This window comes from Kogia breviceps, chromosome 15 (genome assembly GCF_026419965.1).
Source record: "Kogia breviceps isolate mKogBre1 chromosome 15, mKogBre1 haplotype 1, whole genome shotgun sequence".
Lineage (NCBI taxonomy): Eukaryota > Metazoa > Chordata > Mammalia > Artiodactyla > Physeteridae > Kogia > Kogia breviceps.
The window spans coordinates 64,889,732-64,917,337 of NC_081324.1; the positions used below are offsets into that span (position 1 = coordinate 64,889,732).

General features: G+C 54.6%; 2 protein-coding genes across 2 annotated transcripts; both read left to right on the top strand.

Moving 5' to 3' along the window:
- The first annotated feature begins 7,435 nt into the window (after positions 1-7,435).
- Positions 7,436-20,975, top strand: LOC131742489 (glutathione S-transferase theta-4). Its single transcript, XM_059040335.2, has 9 exons — positions 7,436-7,458; positions 8,746-8,975; positions 9,981-10,068; positions 11,879-12,060; positions 12,132-13,227; positions 14,310-14,397; positions 18,382-18,532; positions 19,195-19,371; positions 20,484-20,975. The coding sequence occupies exons 5-9, from the start codon at positions 13,116-13,118 to the stop codon at positions 20,679-20,681; spliced, it is 726 nt and encodes a 241-aa protein (XP_058896318.1). The 5' UTR covers positions 7,436-7,458; positions 8,746-8,975; positions 9,981-10,068; positions 11,879-12,060; positions 12,132-13,115; the 3' UTR covers positions 20,682-20,975.
- Positions 20,976-22,952: 1,977 nt separating this feature from the next.
- On the top strand, positions 22,953-27,462 carry LOC131742210 (glutathione S-transferase theta-1-like). Its single transcript, XM_059039697.2, has 4 exons — positions 22,953-23,101; positions 24,909-24,996; positions 26,521-26,671; positions 27,457-27,462. The coding sequence occupies exons 1-4, from the start codon at positions 22,990-22,992 to the stop codon at positions 27,460-27,462; spliced, it is 357 nt and encodes a 118-aa protein (XP_058895680.2). The 5' UTR covers positions 22,953-22,989.
- Positions 27,463-27,606: the final 144 nt, after the last annotated feature.

A 27,606-nucleotide genomic window follows, 5' to 3' on the forward strand; every position in this document is an offset into this window, starting at 1 on the left:
CTGGCTGCCTGATCCCCAGCCCACCCCCAGCCTCCCTGAGCCTCCAGTCACTGTGGGCCTGCTGAGGTGGGGGGCCCTTCCCCCTCATGGCCTCATATTTCCCTGTGAGGTGTTTCCATCCCTAAAGTAGCCCTCCCACCCCTGTCCTCCATGACCTGCCGGCTAGGCCCTCCTGGACTCTGCCGTGTGCTGCTTGCCTTCTGGCACATGCTATGACTCCCACGCTATGGCCGAGGCCCTGAAATCGGAATTGGAAGAAAGCAGTGGTCTACGCAGGCCCCTCAAACCCACCATGTTGCACACTGGCGTCAAGCTTTGAGTCCACACCAGTGACCCCACACAGTAGCCCATGTGAAGACTGAGGCTCTGGGGTTGTCCGGGGGCCTTGGCAGTGCCCCACGGGGTTTTGGTGCTATGAGCTGATGCCTAGGCTGTGTGGTCCTGATGAGAATCTCCACCTGCTATGTAAGCAGGTCTTTGTGGGCAGGTTTGTGAGCCGCAGGAGGCCTCGCCTGGGCTCCAGAGAGCTTCCACCTTCTGGGCGGAGGTGGGGTTGGGTGTTCTCCTGGGTCAGTCACAGGGAGGTGGTGGCCCATGAGTTGCTGCCAGAACAGGGTCCTGTTCTGTGCAGGGTACAAGGTCCTCCTGCACCTCCAAGTACATCCGAGGTTTATCCCCTGAGCTGGGAGACAGAGCCTGCCTGGCCTGAGGAAGTGCAGGGTTGTTAACTGACACAGCATCCCCAGCAGTTGGGGCCCTTCAGAGAAGAGGGGTTGAGATAGAAAAACAACTTAAGGAGATCACTGCACACCCCAAAGCTAGCAAGGCAGAGCAAAAGGCATGAGTGGGAGCCATCTGCCCAGGCCTCAGGTTCACTGAGGAGAGCCAGAAGGGCCTGGAGTGGTTTGAAAAACACACCCTAGTCTCACTCCCAGAACAGGAGCAGTAGAAATAAGAGGAATGCCCTCAAAAGAACATGAGGTGTCAGGGGACAGCCTGGGCAGACATGAAGGGACTGATGGGAACCTGGAGTGGCCAGGCCAACAGAGCAACTCAGGCAGGGGCCAACAACTCTCCCTGGGGGGCAAGGGGGGCAAGGCTGGGGACAAGGCAAGGCCACCCAGGGAGCCAGGTGACTCAGAACACTCCTGAGGGGCTGCCGCTCCACACAGAGTTCGGAGAACTCTGCTCAGGGCTAAGATGGCTTCTGTGAGACCCAGAAGCCATCCACGAGCCAGCAGTTCTCAGAGGCTGTGGAGGATCTGGGCAAATGCAAGGACGGAAGATCAGCACCAAACACTGAGAAGATCTGGGAACGCCTTTTGGGACAGGAAGACTGGGGGGTAGGGTCCGGGATCACATGGCCCTAAGGGAACATGTTTTTAAATGTAGGGATTAGGTCTCAGGAAGGCTCAGCTGAGCCCCACCAGAGGCAAGCAGAGCCAGGCACAAGAGGGGCCGGCAGCGAGGAGAGTGGAGGATGGGTTGTCACTCTTGGGTCTCTGGGGTGGAGCCCTGGGGCTATTTCAACAGTGGATGCTGTGACCAAGCCGGAGTTGACTGGTTTTTCTTTCTCTTGCCCTGGGAGACCCCAAGAGACAAAATCTAGAGGAATATGTCAGGAAAAGTAAAATGTTTGGGCGAGAAAGTATTAAAAGGAGGGAAGGCACTGGAATCCAACAAAAACGTCCAGCCCTCTGTGTGGTCAGGTGACAGGATGAAACCACCGCCAGGAGCCTGCACAGCACAAGTGCACGGGGCTCAGCCTAGAGCCACAGGCAGCAGCACAGCCAGGATGCTCCCAGGGCACAGAGCCTCGCACTGGAAACGAGGTTGCAGAAACAGCTGCCACGTCAGGCCGGAGTATCCCAGATGGAGGACAGACGGTGTCCTGAGAATCAACCGGGCAGAGCGGCTGCTCCCTGGCCCTTGGTTCAGGAACCTGCTCCAGGAAGGATGCACGGACACTGGGCAGAGCTCAGCCCTGGGTGCCCAGAGGGAAACCGAAAATTATGAGGTTTTGAACATTCTGGAAAAAAGAAGGTATCGTAAATGAGACCCTACAGCTGGGCTGTCCACAGCCATTTGTGAGAAGGCAGGAGTGGCACAGATGCGCTCAGAGAGGAGAAGGAACGTAAAGTTGCTCCCTGCCCTGCCCAAAGCGTCCACTGGCCTAAGCTAACCCTCCACCGGGTCCAACCCTCAGGGGGTGGGGTCCGGGGCTGGCATCCTCTTTCCTGTCCACTCTCCTTCTATTCCTGCCTGGTCTTGAGACAGCAGAAAGAGGGGGTCCACATGGGGCTGAGTACTGGCTGGATTCTGAGGACACCCAGCAGCCTGCAGGCTGCCCTAGGGGTTGATTTCCCTGTGGCAGGCAGGGCCTAGTAACTCTGAATCCTTTAAAAGTGGGGCACATGACAGGCTAGTGGAAATCCTGAGGTGTGGAGAAGGACCCCATTCCAGGAGCCATGTGGGTGGCTGGGCTGGCATGGATGCTTGGAGAGGGAGTTTACGGCTGGGCTCTCTGGGAAGGCTTTGGGCTTCAATCCTCAGACCTTAAGACTTTTAGTTTTTATTTCCTTGAACTTTAACCTAAAAGGGCAAAGGAATTAATTTTTTGATTTGAATTTCACTCTTGGAAATTCACGAGAGAGGGCATTTCTATGTTGACTTGGAGTATCTTTGTCATTTTCTCTCTTTGCAGAACGTCTGAGCCAAATTTGGACTTTGAGGTTGGCCCTAATTTAGGATGGAAAGGTTAGGGAGAGAATTCTTGGTTTGGGATCTAGTGTGCTCTTGGAGTTCAATGACGCCTGGTTCTGGCCCATCCCGAGGTGGCTGAGGTGGGGGACTCTTAACTGCCCACGGGCCCCAAAGGGGAATGGATAGAATGGGGCCCACACCCCTCCCCCTGGGAAACGGTTGAAGCGGCCCTGAGGGCCCTTTCCCTCCCACCCCTTCCCACCCACCACTCCGCTCAGCAAGCAGCAGCAATATCGCTGACCCATGAATTTGGGAAAAGAAAGTGGGCAGGTTTGATTCGGCTCCTTTGGGGTGTCTCTTGGGATTTGGCCCAGCCTGCCCTGTGGGTGCCCAGCAGTGCCCTCGCTCTCTTTGGGGGTGAAGGGGAGCAAGCTGCCCAGCGTGGGACAGTCTCTCTCCATCGCCCCAGGCCCCCAGCAGGCTGCTGACCTATCCTCTCAGCCCCACACCCCGTCCCCACCTCCTCCCTGGCCTCATCCATGCTGCCTCGCTGCCCTGACCGCTGCCAGCCCGTCCCCCGAACCCAACACCCACGTTCTTGGCTGGAAATGAACTCCAAACTCTCACTTCATGTAAGCTTCTTTTGTTTCTTAAAGGGCTCACTCTGCACACATTGGCAGAGGCAGACTGTGTCCAGATCATGGAGGCACCACGTACCAGGTAGAGGAAAAACAACCAGGGGGGCAAGCGAGCAGGCCCCTGCACCCCATTCCCCCCAGTGACTGCCAGCACCGAGCCTCAGCCCCCTGCTGAGTTGGACCCCTTTCTCCTCACTGCCTGGCCCCGGGCCCCACGGCTGCCCTATCACCACCTGTGCTGGCTGTCCTTCCCGGTCCCTGGCCTCTGCTGCTCATCTTCCCTGCAGTCCCTGGAGAGGCAGCCGGGGCTGCACCAGAACAGCACCCCCTCAGTTTTCCAGGCTTTTCCAGCCGCTTGGGGCACTCACTTACTGAGCTTGGAGTTTCTGACCTCGGCCCAGTGCTCTCAGGGGCACCGCCTACTGTTCCGCCTAAGGCAGGGTCGGCTTTGAGTAAAGGCCAGGGCAGCTTCCCCTAACAGGCAAGGCCCAGGCCTGTGTCCAGGGCCTCTAGGTCTCCTGTCCCCCTTCAGCCAAAAGGATAATGAGGGGCTCCCATGTTGAGTGGCCTTTCCCAATTTCCCAAGCAATTTCCCCAGACATTACCTCGTGGTATCCTCACAACAACCCTGTGAGGTAGGTGTTAGTGGCCTTACTTTAAAGGGGAAACTGAGGCCCAGAGAGGTAAAGTAGGAGATTTCCCCCACGGTCACACAGCAAGTTAGCCACAGGACGGGTGCCTGTCCTCACTCCACTGCCCTCCCTCCCAAGCCGAGGCCTTCTCGCTTTTCTTCCAATTCTTCTTCTACACTTTTCCTCTCCCGTCTCCCCTCCCCTGTCCTATCAGAGGACAGGCAGGTTAAGGGGAGCTGGCCTGGGGATCTGCTAGACCTGTCTGGGACCTGAATGGGAATCAGCTCCCACCCCTCGGCCGCTCAGGAAGTGGCCTGTGGCTCAAGGATCAGCTTGACCAGCTCTGTGTGAGCAGGAGAGGGCGAGGTGGGCCCAGCAGGGAGAACTCTGCTCAGGGCTGAGGACCCTCTTCTTGTCCAGAGGAGGGCTTTGGGGCGGGTGGGGCACAAATGCCAGGAACCTCCCTGCTGTGTGTACTGGAGGAGGAGAACAGGGTGGGTAGGTGTGGGAGCCTGTGTGTCAACCAAAATGAGGCAAAATTAGAGAGTGAACCAGTGCCTGGCAATGGTCTAAGGTGTACACTATCTCTCCAGTGAACTCTCCAGTGGCGGCGCTAAACTTGAGCCTGGCAGAGCTGTGATTACTCAAAGCAGAGTACTTTACAGCCGAAGTAAACAGAGCTGAAGCTTCAGGGCATGTGCTTATCTCTTCAGGAGCCCTAGCCATGCTTTCAGTTGTCAGCTGCTTTTGGAAAATTTGCAGAAGTTGGTTGAGGCCCATTGTGTTTTTCCACTGCAAATTTCCTCCATCACACATCTCCTGTGAACATTTGGGCATTTGGGATGTGGCTAAGGGGAAGGTAAAAATGGGGGATCACTAATGGGTGGTTTGAGTGGGATATGTCCACAGGCTTTGAAGTCACTCCTGTGTCTGCTATCTTGGTGCATAAATGGCTTCCTTGCACACACTGCCAAAGGAGAGGTGGGGGAATCACTTCTTCTTTGTAGGAAATATAAAATCATTGTCAAAATGAAAGGTAATCAAAGAGTCTGCAGTCCAAAAATACAGCGGCGGCGTTGGGGGAGGGAGTATTTGAAAGGTGAAGGTGTGTCCAGCAGTTAAGAAGAATGTCAGGATTTTTCTTGAGCTTGTGGTACTTGTTTTTAAAATTCATAATTTCTCAATCTAAATAATCGCTTTATATATAAAAAAAGGTTGCTTATCATCTTGAGTGTGTTGACAATGACATGGTTTTTCTGTTCAGCCTGCTTTTCCAACCGACTCTTTAGTCAAGACTCAACACCCCCCCACCACCACCCTGGTGCTTATGGGTCAGATTCTTTGGCTGTTAACAGGGCCCCTGATGTTCTCCACAGCTCTGTTCTCACACCAGGCCATCCCATTTGCTGCTCTTTAGGACTGAATACCCCACCCTAATGCATGTGAACTATAATGTGACCTGAGAGCTTCCTTATTCCAAGCTTACTGATTCCTGCAGGAATCATCACCCCCAAGTCACACAGGAGGAAACTAAGGCCAAGGCCAATGCTAAAGCTGAAGGAGGTGACAGTGTTGAAAATGACAGGATAACAGGGATGAGGTCAAGGCAATTGGTGAGGTCAAGACAGCTGCAGTGCTTTGTCCCATGCCATTCCAGCTGGTGACAAAATAACTGTCTCTAACAGATTCCTGGCAAGGGCTCCTCCCCGACAGCAGTGGCCTTCCTCTGGAGCCAGAAATGCCTCCGTTTATATGGTTTCATTCACAGACCACTTTAGCTCTACTTAAGCAGGAGAGCTGAAATGACTTGCCCAAGATCACTCAGCTAGTAAGTGACAAATCCAGGATTCAAATCCAGGTCTCTGGACCCAGAGCACTGACAGGGAGAACGAGGGCAAACAGACTGGCAGCCGATCAAGCCAACCGGGCCCTGCTGGCAAGTGGTGGCAGCAGGCCCTGGCTGGGTAAGGTTGGCTCCAGTCTCTTCCTTCCCCAGTGGCTCCCCAAGCCACATGGACTGGGCTTTCTGGTAACACGTCCTTGCATTACAGGGCCCCACACCCTTTAAAAGTACTTTCAGCCTCTCACTAGGTCTCTGTAACCACCTCCAGAAAGGGTAGAGCTGCAATTACTTTACAGATGACAAGGCAGCCTCAGAAAACTTTGAGGAGCTCAATAACCTCCCAACTGTGATGTTCCCTGGTGTGATCAGCAGTAACTTGTCCTACAGGTGCAGGGGCCGTTCACCTACGGTCACAGCAGTTTCTATCAGAATAAGACTGCCAAGGTCCTCACCTGGGACCCCAAAGTGCCCTGGCAAAGGATGAACAAAGCGTGAACAAGATGGAGGGGCGGTCCCATGTGAAGTCTCCTATTGACAAGGGTTACTGTGAGGCTTCTTGCCCCGACCCCCTAGTCTTAGACTTGGTCCACCTCACCCAGAAGCCCTGAAATGGGTAGGACTGGGGTGTCATGACAGCGACTTCTCTTAAAACCAGTCTCTAGTTCTCACCAGGGTGGGCCTCCATGGTGCTCTCTCCTCCTCCCATTGGCATCCCTTCCTTGCTTTGCTACTGTCTATCTGTCCCTTCCTCTTTCCCCTTCTTAACCCAAAGGTAGAGGGAAGACTCAGAGTGGTTAAGAGAGCTCTAGGTGCCAGAAAGAGCTGTGGTGAGACTTCCACCTACACGTGAAAGCAACCTCCGAGGACCCTTCCTGCTTCAGAACTGGGGTCTTGACTCAGGTCTCCTCCCTGCCTGCTCCCCTTTCCCTGACCGTTCTTCCCCTCCCCTAACCTGTGCGTAAAAAATATTGACCTTCCAAAAATGAGTAGGGGTCTATTATGCTTTGCTCAGCGATGGGGCATCTAGGGCTGGGGAATGACGCCAGGGACTCAGCTTTGTTGGGAGGTATGCCCAGCTCTGTTTCTTCCACCTCCCCTTTTCCCTCCACTTTTTGAGTCCATCGCGCCTTCCTGTCTCCCCCTCTGGGGCCCTGCACAGTTCCTTCCACTCGACATGGCCGGAGACTGCAGTCTCTCCCCACGCCCGGCGGGGTCTCAGCTCCGAGGCCCCAAACCCTTCCCTTCCACCCCACAGGCCCCGGCGCTTTCTAGGCCCCCCTCCCGGGTGGTTTTCCCACCCCTTCCCTTCAGCCTAGGCCGCCGCCTGGCAATAACGGAACCACCCACCGCTCTCGGGGGCCCTGGGCACTACGGCCGCGCGTACCACCAGACCGTAACGGTCCAGCGCGCGCCGACCGTTGCCATGGCAACCCCCCTCCCGGCAAGCTCCGCGCGCGGGGCAGGGCAGGGCAGGGGCGAGGGCTGCGAGGTGGTGGGTCCGCCCACAGCACGCTCCGCGCTCCGGGCGGTGCTCTGAGAGACTGAGCTCTGAGAGGCGGGGCGGGGCTAGCAGCTCCCAGCGTGCTCCGCGCGGCGGGGCGGGGCCGAGGGGGCTGGACCTGGAGCCGGGCGGCACGACGAGGTGTGTGCTGGTGGTGTCTGGCAGAGGGTCAAAGTGGGGGCTGATAAAATGCTGTGCGAAGGGCCGGCATGAGGCACGCGTCCAAGAGAAGGGCCGTCTGGCGTAATTTTTGTTTTTGCAATGACCTTTTTATTAGTATGGAGGTTTTAACTTATTATTATAGAGAATAATATACAAGTACTCGTGTATCCGCCACGTGGGTCGGGCTTAAGTGAAGACCTAGGGTGCTTCCACCTCAGCCTCCACGCTCCGGAATTTGGTGTTTGCCGTTAGGTATGTGTTTATAATTGAAGGAAGTAAGAACAGTCACCCCCAAATATGCTACTCTGGCATATTGACTATTTTGAGTCAGACGCTGGAAAAACAGCAAATGCAAGAAAAACACTGATTTTCTTTCTTTTTTTAAAAGAAAAAAGTTATTATCTTTTGCCCAGTTTTCTACTGCGTTGCGCTTTTTTCCTTACCGATAGATTCTCCGGCTGGTTTCACTGGGGATTTACATTTTTAGGCGTAAACCTGGGGAATTTTCTTGCATTTCCTCTCCGGTGGCCGTTTCCTGTCATTTGTGAAGAACAATTCTTATTCCGTGGCTGCATCCTAGCAGGGTCTCGAGAGGACGCGACGCACGGTCTTTAATTATCACAAAGCCTTCGCCCTGTGTTATAGTCAAGGGCTCTTTACAACCAACCGCGAGCCCAAACACAAACGTTTAGGGAATGGCCCATAAGCGTCCGATACAGCACAGGTGAGAGCACACCATGCTTTCAAGTTTCTCGGGGTTCCCTTACCCACATTTCTACTTTATTTTTTTTGGCTGCGCCCTGGGCATGCGAGATCTTAGTTCGCGGACCAGGGATCGAACGTGCGCCCCCTGCAGTGGAAGCGGGGAGTCTTAACCGCTGGACCGCCAGAGAAGTCCTCACGTTTCTATTTTCAACAGTGATTTATTTGCTTAAAGGTGGTGTGGGGCAAGGAAGGGAGGGCAGTCTCCCAGGGCTCCTAACGTGAGAAAGAAGGAAAGAGAGAAGGGAAGGAGGAGAGAAAGAGAAAAAAAGGAGGAAGGGAGGGAGGAAGGAAGGAAGGAAAAAAGAGAAAGAGGAAATCCAGAAAGAAAGAAAGAGGAAATCCAGAAAGAAAGAAAGAAAGGAAGAGGGAGGAAAGAAAAACAGAAGGAAGGAAGGAAAGAAGAAAGGTAGAAAGAGGAAATCCAGAAAGAAAGAAAAGAAAAGAAGGGAGGAAGGGGCTTCCCTGTTGGCGCAGTGGTTAAGAATCCTCTTGCCAATGCAGGGGACATGGGTTCGATCCCTGGTCCGGGAAAACCCCACATGCGGCAGAGCAGCTAAGCCCGTGCGCCACAGCTACTGAAGCCCATGTGCCTAGAGCCCACGCTCTGCAACAAGAGAAGCCACTGCAATGAGAAGCTCGTGCACAGCAAAGAAGAGTAGCTCCCACCCGCCACAACCAGAGAAAGCCTACACGCAGCAACGAAGAACCAGCGCAGCCAAAAATTTAAAAAAGTAAATAAATTTATAAAAAGACAGAAAGAAAGAAAGGGAAAAAAGAAAGGAAACCTCTGGTCCTGTGCACCATGATGAGAGTCTCGATGGAGGGAGGGCTGAGTCTGGAGGCTGGTGAGGCTGCCAGGCCATCGGGGTCTTGGTTGTGGGGTAAGAGATGCAGGAGGTGGAGGGACAGCACTTGGTGATGGAAGGTCTGGCCTGAGCCCGAGGGACGGGGGTTTGGGGGGCATGCAAGGAGGGCAGAAGGGGGTCCCAGTAGGAAGTTGAGATAGTTAGTTACTCAGAGGGGTGGGGTGGGCATGGGAGTGTCTGTGTGTGTGCTTGTGTGTGTGTGTATGTGTGTGTGTGTGGGGGGGTGTGAGACTCTGTGTGTATGACTCTGTGAGTGTGTGGGGTTGTGTGTGTCGGGGGGTGGCACAGGCATGGTGGGAGGGAAGACAGAAATCCTTAAGAACCTGATGTGTGTCACAGCGGACCTGAAGAACAGTGAAAGCTGCCTAGACTGAAGGGAAGCGGGGTTGGGGTTGGGGGTGGGGGTGGGGAGTTGACCCTCCCCAGATGAAGAGAGCAGGGGTGGGAGTGTCCACCGGCTTGCACCGCCCCATGAAGGCAGAGGAGGACCAGGCTGGGGACCCTGCTTTTGAAAAACCAGCGACCGACCCCTCACAGGGGCAGAGGCCACGAGGTGTGACGGCTTGGCTGGGCACCCAGCCAGTTGTGGAGGGAGTAGGCTTCTGGGAGGGGCATGGATCAGACCATGGACCCCATTTTGGAGGCCTGAGTAGAGGGCCTACGGGAAGCACAGGGATGGTGCTTGAGCTCTTTCTGGACCTGTACTCACCCCCCTGCCGTGCCATCTACGTTTTCACTGGGAAGAACAGCATCCCCTTCGAGATGCACCCTGTGAGCTGGCACAGGGTGAGCAGAGCTAGGTGGGCTCCATGGAGGGGGTGCCTAGGGGCCAGACCCTGTGCTGAGCCCCCTCTGCTCTCTGCCCCCCAGGGAAGCACCTGAAACCCGAATTCCTGAAGGTGAACCCCCTGGGGAAGGTGCCTGCCCTCAGGGATGGGGACTTTCTGGTGGCCGAGAGGTAAGGTGCCCTGGGTCTGGGGCTCATTGCTGGGGGGAGGCAGACAGAAAGCTGATAGCCCCTGGCTTGAAGATCTTTCCAGACTGCTGGGCCCCTTTCTCCTTTCAGCCAATCCAGCTCGGAGGGCTGGGAGCTGGACCAGGGGGCTGCTTTGGGGCTAAAGCTGGGAGCTTCAGAGTGGAAGGGGGTGTAGGCCACCCTCTAGGCCTGGACAACCTGGATGCAACCGGGGAAGACCCAGGCTTGAGGGGAGCCCCTCCCCAGATGTCTGAACATGTCCTTTCAGAGTCACAGGAGCTGGGCAGCCCTGGGGCTGCACTGGGCTCTGAATGCCCGTCCCCTGTCCTCACTTTTTGCCCATGGGCAGGTCACAGAGCTTCGTGCCTCAGGCTTCTCTTCTGTAAAATGGGGTAATAAGGTAACCACCTCCCAGAACTTGTCAGAGGATGGAAACTGGGTACCAAGTGCCTGGAGCCCAAGGGGGATCAAGAGTCAGGGGACTTCCCTGGTGGTCCGGTGGTTAAGAATCCACACTTTTGGAACTCCGCTGGTGGCACAGTGGTTAAGCATCCACCTGCCAATTCAGGGGACACGGGTTCGAGTCCTGATCTGGGAAGATCCCACATGCCACGGAGCAACTAAGCCCATGTGTCACAACTACCGAGGCTGTGCTCTAGAGCCCGCGAGCCACAACTACTGAGCTCATGTGCCACAACTTATGAAGCCCGCACGCCTAGAGCCCGTGCTCCGCAGCAAGAGAAACCACAGCAACGAGAAGCCAGCGCACCGCAATGAAGAGTAGCCCCCACTCACCGCAACTAGAGAAAGCCCACGCGCAGCAATGAAGACCCAACACAGCCAAAAATAAATAATAAATAAATAAATAAATTTATTTTAAAAAAGGAATCCACACTTCCGCTGCAGGGGCTTGGGTTCGATCCCTGGTTGGGGAACTGAGATCCCGCAGGCTGTGAGGTGTGGCCAAAAAAAAATAGAGTGAGGGACCCTCTGAGCCCCTCCCCCAGATTCTGAGCACCAGGTAGAACTGGCCCAGGAAGGGAACTCGGAGACCCCCTAGGACGGGGTGTCTGTGGCAGGTCTGCCTCCCTCCCTCTGAGTAGGGACCCTGATACCAGAGAGCTGGGTCCCCAGGCAGAGAGCAGGCTGGAGTAGTAGCAGGGAGGGGGCTTGAAACCCAGGGAGGAGCAGAGCTTGGAAGGGAGGAATGGAGCCGTTTGGTGGGGGAAGATGCCACCTGGAAGGGACATGGCTGTGGGGAGCTCCTCCCCAGGGGATGGAGTTGGAGCGCTGGCACAGTCAAATCTCCCTGCTAGTGAGAGATGGAGCTGCCCAGGTGGGGTGCACAGATCTCTGACACCTCCTGCCCACAGCATGGCCATCCTTTTATACCTGAGCCACAAGTGCCGGACAGAGGCACACTGGTACCCACCTGACTTGCAGGCCCACACCCGTGTGGATGAGTGCCTGGCGTGGCAGCACACAGCCATCCAGCTGCCTGCCACCAATGTCTACCTGTGTAAGGTGAGCCTCCCTTCCCTATCCTGCCTGGGCAGGAGCCAGGGCCCCCAGAGCTGGAAGGGACCGGTTGGCCCTTATATCAACTCCCGTCTACTGCCCTGGGCAGACATCACTAATCTATCACAGCTCTCTTTCCCCTGAGCCTGAATGAAACCTCAGAATCCTTCTGAAGGCAGAGCCCCAGAGGGCATCGTTGATAAATGGCTGCTGAGGGAGGGGTGAAGAGGAGGTTGAGGAGGGCCCCAAGATAAGCTGCCACCTCTCTTCCCAGCCCAGTCTCTCCTGCCCCACTTCTCCGGGCAGCCTGTGGATGCTGTGCAGCTGGAGCAGCTGTTGGGGAAGCTGACGCCTGCTCTCCAGCACCTGGATCAGGAGGTCCTGGCGGCCAGGCCCTTCCTGGCCACTGAGCAGATCTCCCTGGTGGATCTGATGGCATTCGCAGAGCTGATGCAGGTGAGGTTCTCCTGCCCACTTGCCCTCTGGGCACAGGCTGAGCCCAGGCCCCAGCTGCCCTGTCTCCCCAGCCTACTGCCGTCAGCTGTGACCTCTTCTGAGACTGGCCCTGGCTTGCTGTGTGGCGAGCCCATGTGGAGGCCACCCTGGGCCTTGAGCTCATCCAGGAGGCCCACAGGTGAGTGCTTTGGCCTCGGGACCCCCAAGAGGCCCAGTGGGACCCCAGCTGGCCCAGAAGCTTGCGCAGAGGGTGAAGGAGCGGCTCCACTGAGGGTCTGCCGTGCCCCTGCGCTCTGCCATCTGCAGTAAACACTCTGTGTGCCCCCAACTCGTGTCCAGCCTCTCTCTGTCCCGGGAAGTGGGTTCTCCCCATTTTCAAATGGTCAGGGGATCTCCTGAAGTCACGCAGCTCAGAGTGAGCAGCACTCAGGCCCCCACAGTGACCTTCCTCTGCTGCCAGGTGCCGAGTCCAGGTGCTCGGCCTGGCCACAGCCGGTCCCAACCCAGGCTGGAAGTTTCTGGGCTCCTCTGTGTGGCCCCTTGAGTCCCCTGTGGCATCACCCCAATTCCCTGACAACCCCCTGGGCTCCTGTTTCTTTCTCCCCACCCGTTTCTAGCCACAGTTCAGGCTAGATTGACCTGTGGATACCCCCGTTCCCTGCTTCTGGAACCCTCCTGGGTTAGTTCTCACCCCGTCCTCACTCTGGACCCTGCAACACCCCTTCGATTACATTCTGCCGTGAAGGCCTGGCCCCAGGAGTTCCCACGTGGAAGCCCTTCTCAGACCCGGGCCAGGAGTACAAACGGGCACCCCCAGGGAGGGGAAGGGCAAGGTCACAGCCACCCCTGACCCCTTGGCCCCAAGCCACAGGCCTCTCCCCAACCTGTTCCTGGGTTTCCTCAGAATCTTTGCTGCTGTGAGAATTCCAGGCTTACCAACTGAACAAGAGGTTCCAGAACGCGGGGGCCTGGGCCTGGGTTGGTGGGCACAGGGCCAGGGCGCAGGCTGCATTTTGGCTGAGGTTGGGTGTCTGCTGGCCACGCGGGGGCCCAGCATGGGCCTGGAGCTCTACCTGGACCTGCTGTCTGCGTCGTGCCGCGCCGTCTACATCTTCGCCAGGAAGAACAGCATCCCTTTCAACTTCCAGTTTGTGGATCTACTGAAAGGTCGGCACCCGCAGCTGCCCGGGTGGGAAGGCAGGACACAAGATCGGGGTATTTCTGAGAAGCGGAGACAGAGACAGAGGAGACCCCCACAAAGTCCACAGGAGAAGAAAAGCTTCCCAAGGGAATTGTTGGTTGGTGCTCCTGCCCCGTCTGCCTTTGCTGGTCCCCACGGACTCTGCCCCACTGTGATGAACAGGCTCTTCCGAGGGGAAGTGGGAGGAAGAGGGGCAGAAGGACCCCCACCTAGCGCCCCACCTTCTCCTCGAGGGTGCCCAGCACCTTGTCAGCTGCAGCACCTGTCAATTAGGTTGGCAGAGGTCGCAGAGGTGCATGGTTATTCCTCATTTACTTCCATCCACACCCATTCCCCCGCTCCAAGTGTTCAGACCTGCTCAGGGTAACCCCCAAGCCTGGGTGAGGTCCGTGGCCACACTCTCCATCACCACTCCAAGCAGCTCTAAAACCTCAGCTTGCAGAAGCTGGAGCCTCCAGAACACAGAGGAGGAGACCCGGGAGGCCTGGACATTATCGGGGTGGCAGTAGAGCCCCCAGAAGTGTTTTCAATGGAGGCAGCTGGCCAAGGAAGAGTTAAAACTCCACCCCCCCCCCCCCCCGCCACACACACACATAGTGTTCTCTGTTCAGATCACCTGGGTTGAGTGCATATGGGAGACTCCCTTTTGGATTCCATCTGTGTGCTGGGGCTGGGGCTCCTGTGCTGGCACCTGCCCTGCTCCCCTTTGAGGGGCAGGGGGTCTAGGGGTAGGATCCAGACCCCTAGGGCTTCTGTTGATTCACAGGCTGTGGCTTTAGGCCCAGAGTTGGGGGTGAGGGCTGGAGGCCTCCAGCTTCTGTGAGCCAAAAGGTTGTCCTGGTCACGGAGCCTGATGGGGGCAGGCGTCCTGACCTGGTCCCTGTTGGGCTGCTGATTTGCCCCCTTATCTGGGTTGAGCCATGGTCTTCCTCTGGGACTCAGTTTTCCCTTCTTGAGAAAATGGAGAGACAGGCATTTCTGCCTCTGGGAGGCCTGGGTCTCTCTTCCCTGGGGTCCCAGCAGCCTCAGACCTTCCTGCACCTCTCAGGTCATCACCACAGCAAGGAGTACATCGAGATCAACCCCCTGAGGAAGCTGCCCAGTCTCAAAGATGGAAAATTTGTCTTATCCGAAAGGTAACGGTCTTCCCTGGCTCTCCCACCATGTGTCTGCTCTTCCTGGGAGATTCAGTGGCAGCCCTCCTGCTGGTGCCTATTGATTTTATTTTTTTACTCTGGAAAAGTTCACACATACACTAAAGTAGAATAAATAGTAAATAAGGAGGAGTATAACGGACCCAGGTACCCACCCCGTAGTTCCAACAGTGGTCCACCCAGGGGCCCATTTTGCATTATTTATACTCCACTCTGTTCCCCTGCCTCCTGGCCACTCCATTCCTTCACCTGTAAATGTTTAGGAATGACCTTCTAAGAGATAAAGTCTCTTTAAAAAAAAAAAAAAGCATCACCACAATACCGTGATGACACCTAATAAAATTAACAATAATTCCTGTATTTCATCACATAACCTGTTCATATTCGACAGTCTCTGAATATCTCAGACATATTTTCTTTGCAGTTCGTGCCTTGGAATCAGGGTCCAAATAAGCTGCAAAGAGTGCAACTGATTGATCCACCTTTTCAGTCTCTTTTCATCTCCAGCCCCCTCCATGCCCCACCTTGGACCTTGGACCTTTGCATTTATGCCGTGGTTGAAGAAATCAGCTCCTTTGTCCTGTGGAATTTCCAATGGTCTAAATTTTGCTGCCTGCATCCTCATGGTGCCATGTAACATGGCTTTCTGTCCTTCATTTCCTGTAAATTGGTAGTTGGATCTCAAGGTTTGGTAAGACTCAGGGTTCATTGTTTCTCAGCCTGCTTCACAGATGGTCTTATAACTTAAAGTATATCTCCCAAGTGGACCCTGGAAGTCTGGGTGGCCCAGGGCTAGGTACATTTCTAGGACTGCTGTAAGAGGGTACCATCGACTGGCTGGCTTAGAACAACAAAAATGTATTGTCTCATGGCTCTGGGGTAGAAGTCCAAAATCAAGATGTTGGTAGGGCCATGCTCGCCATGAAGGGGCCAGGAAGGATTTGTTCCAGGTCTCTCCTAGGTTCTGGTAGCCTAGGGTCTTCCTTGTCTGGAAGATGGCCATCTTCTCCCTGTGTCTTCACATTGCTTTCCCTCTGTGCATGTCTCTGTGTCCAAATTTCCCCTTTTTATAAGGACACCAGTTGTTGTTGTTGTTGTTGTTTTTTAGCTGCATTGGATTTCCGTTGCTGCACTCGGGCTTTCTCTAGTTGCAGTGAGTGGGGGCTACTCTTTGTTGCGGTGCACGGGCTTCTCATTGCGGTGGCTTCTCTTGTTGTGGAGCATGGGCTCTAGGTGCACAGGCTTCAGTAGTTGCAGCACATGGGCTCAGTAGTTGTGGCTCGCAGGTTCTAGAGCACAGACTCAGTAGTTGTAACGCACAGGTTCAATTGCTCCAAGGCATGTGGGATTTTCCTGCACCAGGGATCGAACCCATGTCCCTGGCATTGGCAGGCGTATTCTTAACCACTGCGCCACCAGGGGAGTCCCGACACCAGTCATTTTGGATTAGCATCTACTCCAATGACCTCATTTTAACTTGATGACCTCTATAAAGACCTTCTTTTCAAATAAGGTCACATTTTAAGGTACTGGGTATTAAGACTTCAACAGTCTTTTTTGGGAGACACAATTCAACTCATAACCATCTGCTCCCTGGCCGCCCCCCAAATTCATGTCCTGCTCATGTGTGAAATGCATTCACCTCATCCCAGCATCTCCAAAAGTCGTAATCATCCCAGCAACACCTTTAAGTCCAAAATGCCATCCTCTAAATCATCCAAGTCAGGTATGGGTGCGATTCAGGGTTTGATTCATCCTGGGGCAAAATTGCCTTCCATCTATGAACCTGTGAAACCAGACGACAAGTTATCCTGTTTCCAGAATACAGTGGGGGGACAGGCATAGGCTAGACATTACCATTCCAAAACAGAGGGATAGGAAGGAAAAAAAGGCTCATGCATCCCCAGCAAGTCTGAAACCTGGCAGGACAAATTGCATTAGATTTTAAGGCTTGAGCATTGTTAAAAGTCAAAATTCAACTGAGTAAAATTAAAGATTCAACAATTCATGAACAGAGCAGCATACCACCTAGAAAGGAGCTCTGATGAGCTGTACAAAATGAAAGGCTTTTTATAGGCAGAAGGAGGCAGGAAAAGGAAGTTTCTAGCAAAGAGTGGATTGTTTTAGTCAAGATCACCTTTTTTGGGGGGAAGCCAGGGGTCTATCAGGCAGATGACCTCACTAGTGCTGGCCAGGTAATTCCAGATTAACTGGTTAAAGGTCACATTCCTGGGAGAGGCTGAAACTGCAGTTAGGTTAAGGTACTGAGTCTTGGTTTGCTGATGTGGGGCTTAGCACAAGTGACTCCATTTTGGGCCTTTTGTTTCTCTCTTAACAAAATCATCCTCTTTAGCTCCATACTCTGTCCTCTGGGCCTATCAGGGTGTTGGCCCCACCTTTTAGAACCAGTACCCCAGGGCTGTGGTGGCAGGACAGCCCTACTGGCCCCTGAGCCTCCCTCTGGATTATTCTTTCCTTTTCTTGAAGGTTGAATAGTCCTATCAGCCCATTTCACAGAGGTGTCTGACAGCCTTCGTTCATTTCAGCCCATCTGTCTCCTTCAGTACAAGCTGTCAGTGTTTCTGCTGAAATGGTCCCTTAGATTCACAAGTCACCTGCCTAATATCTTTACCAAGTGATTGTCCAGCCACACCCTTAGTTTTCTCTCCAGAGCAGGGCCCCCACCTCTGATCTTGGCCTTATTATGCCATCTTCTCACCCTGCTGGTCCTTTCCTCCCACCTCCCAGTCCTGGGCCTTAGAATGGCTGTGAATCCACTACCATCCCCCTTAGACCTTCTCCAAAACCCACCCTTCCCCCATCCCTCCAGCCTCCTGGCCCCTCTGTGCACAGGTGTCTATTAGGGCACTGAGTGAGGGGCTAAGGACACCAGCCACGCAAGGCAGAAACTCAGCTCAACTAGTTTGAGTTTATTGGGGGATGCGACAAACCAGGGGAGTCTGGGCCTGGCTATGGTGGTGCTGATGCTTTCCCCCCCCCAGCCCACCTGCCAGCTTCTCTCAGCATTTTGTCCTATTCCCACCACCAGCAACAGCTCTGTAGCCTCATCTTTGAAGCACCTGGTCCTTGCAAAATGAGCAGCCCCTCCTTCGTGGGTGATCTGAAGTTCTCAGGAAGGACAGGGATGGGCCCACTCGAGTCACCTGCTTACTTGTGGGCCTCTCATTGGCCAGGGCACTGGGACCCATGACTTCCAGTCACCCAGGCCAGAAACACTGTTGGTGGAGCGGGTCTCTGCGGGAAAAGTGGGGGAAAGGGTGCTGGCCAGGCAAAAGGCCAGATGCCCATTCCAGGGTCATCCCAGGGACTGTGATGTGGGCCGGGCACCTGTCCCCCAGGAGGTGGGGCTCCTCCGGTCACAGTAAGCTCTGGTTCACCCTGGGGGCAGGGGCTGTCAGAGAACGTGCTGGTGTGTCTGGGCCCCGCTTGGTATCCGAGCTCCCAGTGTGGGAGCCGGGAGGGCTGAAGGCAGGGAATAAGCGTTGAGGACCGTAACCTCCAGGTGCAGGATCAGGAGACACCGGAAGGTGTGGCAGTGGGGGCAGTGGGCATGGACAGAGCGGTGCAGGCCATCTCCGGCTGTCCCTGACCTCTCTCCACCCACCACCCACCCTCTCCCCGTCACTCATGGGTTCTGCTTTCTCCAGATTTCCCGTGCCCCCTCTTACCCCGTGTTCCCCTACATGTTGTGCCCTGTTTGGACTGCCCTTCCTGTCGCCATCCACCAACTCCCACCTGCCCCGCAGGGCCCCTTCCCTGCCCTCGCTCATGGGGGCGGACTGACTGCCTTTCCCGGGGCCCTCGGGGCTCATCCTCCTCCAGGTGGGATGCCAGTGCCTAGAGCCCACCTGTGGCTGGAGGACCCATATTGGGCCCAGCCCCACCGGATGGTTCGTGTAGAGGGTTGGGGAGGCCAGAGGAGCGCCCTGACTGTCCTCTCTGCAGCGTGGCCATCCTTTTCCACCTGTGTCGCAAGTACAGTGTGCCCTCGCACTGGTACCCACCAGACCTGCACACGCGCGCCCGCGTGGATGAGTTCATGGCCTGGCAGCACACAGCCATTCAGCTGCCCATGAACAAGATACTCTGGATCAAGGTGAGTGGGGCCACAGCGGGGGCTCAAGCAAGCGTCCCTCCCTCCCTGAGCCTCATTTCCACAGTTCCCTTTCCTGCCTGCCTTACAGAGCTGTGGGGAGTGTGAACCACTGAGTAGGAAAGAGCCTTATAAAGACAAGGTGAGGGGTGCCCAGGAGGAGCTGGTATCACTGAAGCCAGGATAGGATTCAAGACATTTCATTCCAAACTAGAAAATACCAGAGTTGGGAATTCCCTGGTGGTCCAGAGGTTAGGACTTGGAACTGTCTCTGCTGTGGCCCAGCTTAAATCCCTGGTCAGGGAACTAAGATCCCGCAAGCCATGCAGCCAAACAAAAACTCCTCCCCCCACAAAACCCCCAGAGTCGAAGGGCCCATAAAGACTACCAACTTTGAAGATGACAAATAACCAGTACATGTGTCCCTACTTCTTATCCTGTGCCTGTGACAGGTATCAGTAATCAATTATAGGTTTCTTTCCTGCTGGGACCTCAAATCCTTCTGAACAAGGGCCCCAGGCAACTTCTACCAACCAGAACTGCTAAAGAAGGTGACACCACTTTACATCCTTGGTACTGTCTACCACCTCTCTAGCAGAAAAGGGTACTGAGACCTGGAGGGTCAGATATGGCCTCATCTCCCTCCCCTCCCCCACCCTGGCCAGCTGCTGATCCCGATGATCACGGGTGAGGAAGTTCCAGCTGAGAAGACAGAGCAGATGCTGGCAGAGGTGACGAACAACTTGAAGCTCTTCGAGGAAAAGTTTCTGCAGGAGAAGATGTTCATCGCTGGGGACAACATCTCCCTGGCTGACTTGGTAGCCCTGGTGGAGATGATGCAGGTGTGCGGTGGGGTGATGGGGGGATGGAGCCTGGGCAGAGGAGGGACTCCTCTGTGGCCATAACTTTCAGAAAGGCTGGTGAAGGGGGAGATATGGGGACTGTGGGAGCCATGCCTGGGTGTCTGGCCTTGACCCGGGGGCCACAGGAAGCACAGGTTTTGAACCAGGAAGATTGTGGTCATTCATGCTTCACCAAGAGTCCTCTGTGGGGGCAGGAGCTGGAGGGTCAGCGTGGGACAAGGAGAAGAACACAGTGTTTCTTGGTCACTCAGCCAGGATCCTGGATACCTCCTCCTCCCGCTGGACTCTCTGGGAATTGTCCAGAGGCTTCCAAAGTGTCCTTCCACCCAAAGTGCCTCTTTTCCAGAGCTCCAGACAGATGGTTGTACAGAGCATCTCCCTGGCTCTGGGTCTGAGGGGCATCCGCTGTGCATGGGGGGACACACCTGGGTGTGGGGCGGCATTTATGTGGTTTCTTTGTGCAGGGGAGGGTGGCCAGTTCTGACCTAGCTGGTGTGCAGGACTGTTTTGAGACCCTGGCCATTATGCAGAGTGGCCCTGGTCAGTGTGCAGTGTGGACGAGCACCGGGAAAAAAACTTTCCAATCTTTCTGTCCCAGGTGATGCAGTCCCCTAAGCTTCATCCCCCCACCCCTTAAATTTCACTCACAACCCCCCAAACATTTTGTGTGCATGTTTCTTAGGCTGCCTGATGGCTTTCTCGTCCCAGCCCCTGTGCTTGATCACAGAGGGAGGTTCAACAGGAGGGAAAAATAACTGAATTCCTCCCACCCTCATCTGGGGACAAGGGGTTTCCCTGGAAGAGGGCAGGACCCCTGGGAGGTTTCACGCTGGAGAAGTGGGAACCCCTGGGCCAGGGGTCCCTTAGAGAGGGATTCAGGAGCCTTGGAGCAAGACCAGCGACTGAGAGCCCCCAGGGATCTTCCATCCCCAACCACATGTGTTACATGGCCTGCGACCCCTGACCAGGCCTCGGGGGCTAGCCAGCTCACTGTCCACAGGGACAGATGGGGAGAGCCCTGCAGCTGTAGGAGGGACCCAGGTGGGGCTGGTCCACAGGCTGACCATGGCTTCCTCTCTGTCTCTCCACAGCCCATGGCGGGCAACCATAACGTCTTCCTCAACAGCTCCAAGCTGGCTGAGTGGCGCATGAGGGTGGAGCTGGCCATCGGCTCTGGCCTCTTCTGGGAGGCCCATGACCGGCTGGTGAAGTTGGCGGAGTGGGACTGCTCCACGCTGGATCCGATGGTCAAGGAGAGGATCTGCGATTTGCTGCAGAAGTTCAAGTAGAAGCAGCCCAGCCTTCGGGCCTGGCTGGCTCAGCCCCTGGCGCCTCCTACCTTAGGGGAGACGCTGAAAATCACTGTTTGCCTACTAAAGAACTGTAACAACCACCACGGTTGCTGAACCTGGGATGCACGTCTGATGTGGTGGGTCTGGGGGGCGGTCACGAGTCCCCCCAGCTTCCAAAAAGAATTTGAAAATTAAAGGTTAAACGTAATTAAACTGTCAATAATAAGAGTTGAGACTTCAGTGCTCTACTTTCACTAATGGATAAAATAGTGAGACCAAAGATCCCCAAGGAAATGGATGATTGAGCAACACCCTAAACCCATCGGCCTGCCAACTACACATAGCACTGCACCCACAACACAGAATACACATGCAGTATTCTCCAGGTTAGACCCTTTGTGAAGCCATAAAATAAATCCCAAGAAATTTAAACAGATTGAAATCATACAGTGTGTGTTTCTGAACACAGTGGAATGAAATGAGAAATCAACAACAGAAGGAAAACTAGAAAATGAAATATCTGGAAATTAAACAATCCATTTTTAAACAACCAGTGGATCAAAGAAGAAATCACAAGGGAAATTAGAAAGTACTTTGAACAGATGAAAACAAAAACACAACACACCCAAACTTATGGGATGCAGCAGAAGCAGGGCTATGAAGCAAATTTATAGCTGTAAAGGCATACAGATCTCAAATCACAACCATCAGAAGAAAAGAAATAATAAAGATTCCAGTGGAGATAAATGAAATAGAGAAGAGAAAAACAGCAGAGACGATCAATGAAACAAAAACAGGATTTTTGAAAAGGCTGTCTCCTGTGCTGTAGTTTTCAGCAAGACCCTGGGTCAGGGCTTCCCTGGTGGCGCAGTGGTTGAGAATCCGCCTGCCGATGCAGGAGACACGGGTTCGTGCCCCGGTCCGGGAAGATCCCACATGCCGCGGAGCAACTAAGTCCGTGAGCCATGGCCGCTAGGCCTGCGCGTCTGGAGCCTGTGCTCCGCAAAGGGAGAGGCCACAACAGTGAGAGGCCCGCATACCGCAAAAAAAAAAAAAAAAAAAAAAAAAAAAAAGACCCTGGATCAAACTTCACTCACAACACTCAGGTTGTGCTTTTTTTTTTTTTTCCTTTCAGCTGACAGTTACCATTTTTTGTTGTTGCTGAGAATAATTAAGAACTACTCAGCAAATTTCAGGTATACCATGCAGTGCTGTTAACTGTAGTCACCATGCTGTGCATTAGATCTCCATAACTTATTTATCTTGGGTTTTCAAAACTTTATACCCTTTGACCAATATGTTGCCATTTCCCCTCTCCCCCTCCAGCCCCTGGTAACCACCATCGACTCTCTGCTTGTGAGAGTTCCACATTTTTTAGATTCCACACAGCATAAGTGAGATCAGGCAGTATTTGTCTTTCTGGGCCTGTCTTATTTCACTTAGCATAATGACCTCCAGGTTCATCCATGTTGTGGCAAATGACAAGATTTCCTTCTTTTTAAAGGCTGAATGAAAGATTCTTCTGTATGTGTCAGTGTATACTCTCCAAATTTTCTTTATCCATTCACCCCTTAACAGACGCTTAGGTTGGTTCCATATCTTGGCTATTGTGAATAATGCTGCAATGAACATGGGATTACAGATATCTCTTCCGGATCCTGTTTTCATTTTCTTTGGATATATGCCCAGAAGTGGGATTGCTGGATCTTTCAGTGGGATTGCTCCATCATTTTAAAGATGGGGAAACAGAGGCACAGAGGAGGGAAGAAACAAACCCAGGGAACAAGATTGAGGCACTGTGCTGGCAGGAGCAGGAAGACCTGCTGTCAGAGTCCGGGGCCCGCACTGGGGCGAAGCGAGTTAACCCACCACACTGACCATAAGCCCTGAGACTTTGCCTCTTGCTGGCGCCAGGATCTCTCCAGCTTGTGGCCAAGAGCGTAGATGCTGGAGTCAGACCTTCTGGACCTGTAATCACTGTGGGCCTCAATTTTCTCATCTGTAAAACAGGAACTTCTGACACACGCTACAACTAGGATGAGCCTTGAAGACGTTATGCTCAGTGAGATGAGCTTGGGCCTGGGGGCCCTCTGAGCTCCACCCACCCGCCTCCCCCAGGGGGACCATCTGGAGCCCCCGCCCAACCCCGCCGACTCGCTGGGCGCCCATGATTGCACCTAAGTGCGTGGTCCGAGCGTCAATGGGAAGCTACCAGGGGGACGGGCCGCGCTGCTGCTCGTCAGACCCAGCGCTGGGCTTGCTGTGTTCCATATCCCTTGCTTTGTGAGGCTGGTCCGCCCCTGCCATGGGCCTGGAGCTCTACCTGGACCTGCTGTCCCAACACTGCCGCGCCGTCTACATCTTCGCCAAGAAGAACGGCATCCCCTTTGAGCTGCGCTCCGTGGACCTGCGCAAAGGTGGGCCAGGCCCGGGTCTGGGGGACCGAGAAGTCGGGAGGGACGGGGAGGCTGAACACCGATTAAGGGGACCCCTCTCCGAGCCACCCCCGTCTTGGGGCCAGCGCCGGATAGGTGAGCCACCAGGGAGATACGCGATTCGGGGATCCCCAAACTCTGCTTGGTCCCATGGAATGGACCACCGGGCTTAGCTGAAGCGGACTAAAAAGTAGGGGAGGCATGAGGAAAGGAGGAGGGACGCTGCGAACAGAGGGGGTGCACCTGGGCCTAGGGATGGGGCCCCAGGGAAAGAGGAGCAGGAGGAGAGGGCTTTAGGGGGCCGCATGGGGTGTGTGGCAGAGTGAGTCCCTCCTTTGTGACCTCAACTGCTGATGCTCTGGCCTGGGCTGCACTAGGTCCCCCTCTGTCTCTTCCTCCTCCTCCTGCTTTGCCTTCACTTACCTTGTCCTCTGCCTGTCTTATACCTACTGGAAAGGGGGGCAGCCAACGGGGAGTTCTGGGAGCAGGAGGGGGACTGCAGGGGCTTGGTGAACCCTGCACTCTGAGCAAGAGGGTTTGTTTCTCTGACAGGTCCCCAAGGTCCCAAGGGCACAGTTGGCATGGCAGCTGGGGTAGGGGAAAGCAGAACTCCCTTTTTGCTGGTGGGGCAAGTAGGGCAACTCTGCCTGGCTGAGCCTTCCATCCAGCGCCCCCAGCTCGGTGGGCCTCGCCTGCCATTCTGCCTTTGTGGCAGCCTGTCCTGCCTGAATCGCCATCTCTTCCCAGCCTCCTCTGGGGACTGCCCACTTGTCCTGTCCAGGGGTTACCTCTGCAGAGTGTGGGGTAGGGGAGAGGGCGTGGGGACAAAGGGATGTCCGAACTGGGTTGTCAGATAGAGGGTGCAGTAGGAGGTGTGTTTCACCAGGAGAGGAGGGTAGGGTCCCTGGTGAAGGAACAGTATGAAGGGAGGGAAAGGAGGAGAGTGGGGCTGAGGCTGGAGGGGTAAGGCGGTAGTGGATAGTTTATGGCTTTGAGCAGCTTCCCCCTGCTCCCATGGTAATGGGGAACCACTGAAGGCTGTTGAGCACGGCAGCAGTGATGCTTAAGTGCCCTTCAGAAGCTTCTCTCTGGATGTATCTGAAGGAGCAGAAAACACTCATATGAGCTTGAGCAGAGGTCAGGGTCCTGGGGGACAGTGGGCTGCACCTTTCCGGGGAGCTGTGGTGGGACAAGAATGCAGAGCCTAACGACAGGGCCAGCTCTGTCCCCGGTGCCCAGGGCAGGGGGAGCAAGGGGACACACAGGGGCCTGTGGAAGTTGGTTGCAAGTAAGTGGATACCGGGAAGAGACCACTTGTCTGTTTGGTGACCCTACCTTAGAGTCCACAGGGGAAGGGGCACCATAAGAAATCACAGTCCACTCAGGGCACCAGCCTCCCGGCCCCTGCAGCTGGGGACACCCTGCATGGGCGCTTGTGATGCTGGCAATGGTGGAAAGGCAGTGGGTTGGGTGTCCGTGAGGGCCTAGGCAAGGAGAGGCCCCACCCTGGCTGGAGCTTCTTGAGCACTGTTTTGGGAGTGTGCTGTTGGGGGAAGGTTATGCCCACCAGGACCTGACAAGGGGTGTCAAGGTCTTTTGCACCAGCTGGCAGATCAGCCTCCCACTCCTCCCACAGCAGCCTTTCCCACACCGGAGAGCAGCCCGGTGCTGGAGAAGAGCCATTAAATTGGGGCCTGGGCCCTGCGAGGGGGGTGGCGTGGGGGGTGGGCGCAGCCAGGCAGGGCTTGACGTTTTCCTACCACCACCTACCACTATGGGCTCTCTGCAGGCCAGCACCTCAGTGATGTCTTTGCCCAGGTGAACCTGCAGCAGAAGGTGCCTGCCTTGAAGGGCAGGGACTTCATTTTGACCGAGAGGTAACTGGGGACCCGGGGCTGCTACCAGAACTCGCTAGAACCATCTCGTCCTAGCTCTCTATTTCATAGACAGGAAACTGAAGTCCTCCGAGGTGAAGGGCCCTTTGCCCAACATCCTACAGAGCTCTAGTCAGGGCTTGACCCCCGGCTCCTGCCTGTCCATGGTTTCAGTTCACAGGGATGGTTGGAAAAGAACGCATCTGTTTTACATCTGTACCAATCCTGTGGTTGTTGGTGATGGGTCCTGGGCAGGGGTGCGGGGCAGGGCGGCTTCATCCCCTCCAAGGGTTGTCTGCTGGTCAAACTTGTGTTTTGATGCCCCAGTGGTTCCATCTCTGGGCTGCCCCTTCCCTGGGTGGGCCATGCCCGTGGGAGGACCACCAGACACGTGCATATTTTGCATCACAACAGTCCCAAGAAGTAGAAATCTCTTTAGGGAGGGTGAAATTTTTTTCCAGTTCTGCCCCCTTCATCATCTAAGTCATGCCTTCCACAACAAGGGGAACCTGGAACTTTTGAATTCATCTCTGGAATCTCGAGGTGGATGCACCCCCAAAGAATTCCTCCCACCTTCTGCCAGCGCCATCTTCCTTCCTGCTGCCCTTACTGTCCTGAGTCCTGTGCCGCCCACTGTTGACCGCCCAAGGGTACCTGCCAGGGGCAGTGTGCAATCTCTGCATTTCTCTGTCTCTTCTCCCCTACTTTGGGAGGTGCATGGCTCCCAAGGACCTGCAGCCCCCCTCAGAGCTTCCTTGAACAATTAGTTGGGAGCAAAAAGAGCAAAAAGACAAGTGAGCTGTTCAGCTGGGTGTGGGTGCAGGGTTCCCAGTAGGGAACCTAGGCCAGTGGCAGATACAGAGGTTTTCTGCCCCTTTGGCTGGGGTGCCCAGCCCCTGGGGTATCCCGAGTTCCCAAAGGCCTTCCTGTGGCCCCAAATTCCCACATTCAGTGCACTTCCGGGTCCACCCCCGCCCCAACACCAAGGCAGCCTTCCGAACCCAGGGCAGGAGGGGAGCTGTGGGAGCATTGTCTGTCCTGCTGGTTCATGATCCCGCAGCACCGCCACCCCCCCATCCCATGTTTCCAGCAGGTGCTTTAGGGACAACAGGAAAGCCTTTTTGAACCACCAGGCCATCTGGGAGGGGCCGAATGTTGGATGACAAGAGTAGATGCAGACTGGAAAGAATTGGGCTTCTTTAAGGCTCAGCTTTGATGCCAACTCCTCCAGGAAGCTCTCTCTGGTTTTCCCATCAGAAGCTGTCTCAGAACACTTGGCAGGACTTGCCGTGGGATTTCGCCTGGTGATAGGATGAGCTTGGGTAATAGCCATAGACAGACTTTCAGTTCTGCCACCAAAGGCTGTGTGCCCTGGGCAACTCCCATCCCTGTTCTGAGCCCGACTTCCTTGTCTGGAAACCAAGCAAATACCTTGGCACATGGTCAGGAAGGTTAAGGAAGGGACTCTGTATAAAGCCCCTAGCTCCATACTTTCCCCCACCCATCATGTCCTCCCCTCCCCCACAGTATGGCCATCCTGCTCTACCTGGCCCACAAGTATAGGTCCCTGACCGTTGGTACCCCCAGGACCACACAGGCCTGTGCCCGTGTGGATGAGTACCTGGCCTGGCAGCACACAACCTTGCAGAGAAACTGCCTCTGGGTCCTGTGGCATAAGGTGAGGTGCCCCTCCCCAGGTGGGGGCAGTGAGGACATCACCCCAAAAGGGCTTGGGCAACATCGCATTCTTCCTTTCAGTTTGAATAGCTTCTGTTGACCTGACTTTGACTTCCTAATCCTTCCTTCTGTTTGCTGGTAAGTGCATCTAATACATTCTTTATTCGAGATATGTAATTTTCAGTTCTAGAAATTCCATTTGGTTCTTTTTAGAGTTTCCACGTCTCTGCTGAAATTCACCATTCGCTCACCCACTTGGTCCACCTTTTCTTCTAAATTCTTTAACATTTATAATAGTTACTTAAAAGTCTGTGAGCTAATTTCAACCCCTGGGTTCTCTGCGAGTCTGTCTCTATTGGTTGTTTTTTTATCCTTCTTGATTATGAGCCACATTTTCCTCTTTCTCTGTATGTCATAATTTATTATTATGTGCTGCACATTATGTGTAAAAGGAGAGTAGAGACTGAATACATAATAAATACCCAAGAAAGGGCTTGCACTTTCCTCTATCAGGCAGTCTTGTTGGGAGGTTCCTCCCTTCCAGCTAGTCAGGAGTGGGGCTGGGATGTGGCATTAGTTAGTTTCAGTTCATCTCTGGTTTCAGGTATCTGGAGGGTGGAATCAGGTTGCTTGCTTTCCTCCAGCAGCGATTTGGAATCTAAGTACGAACTACCACCGTGAGATGGCTCTACTTTTCAGCCCTGCCCTAAGTTCCCCACGTGGCTGCTTCATCAGAAAACTCCTATGCTGATGGCAGTCTTGCACCCCTGCTTGCCTGGACCCCAGGGATGAACGTGGCTTACCTAGGGAGGGCTCGTGCCCTCTGGAATTTAGTTCATTTAGTCCAGTGCTGCACCAAAGTACAAAGTGAGACATATGCAGTCTTAAATCTTCTAGTAGCCACAATTAAAAAGTAAAAAGAAACAGTTGAAATGA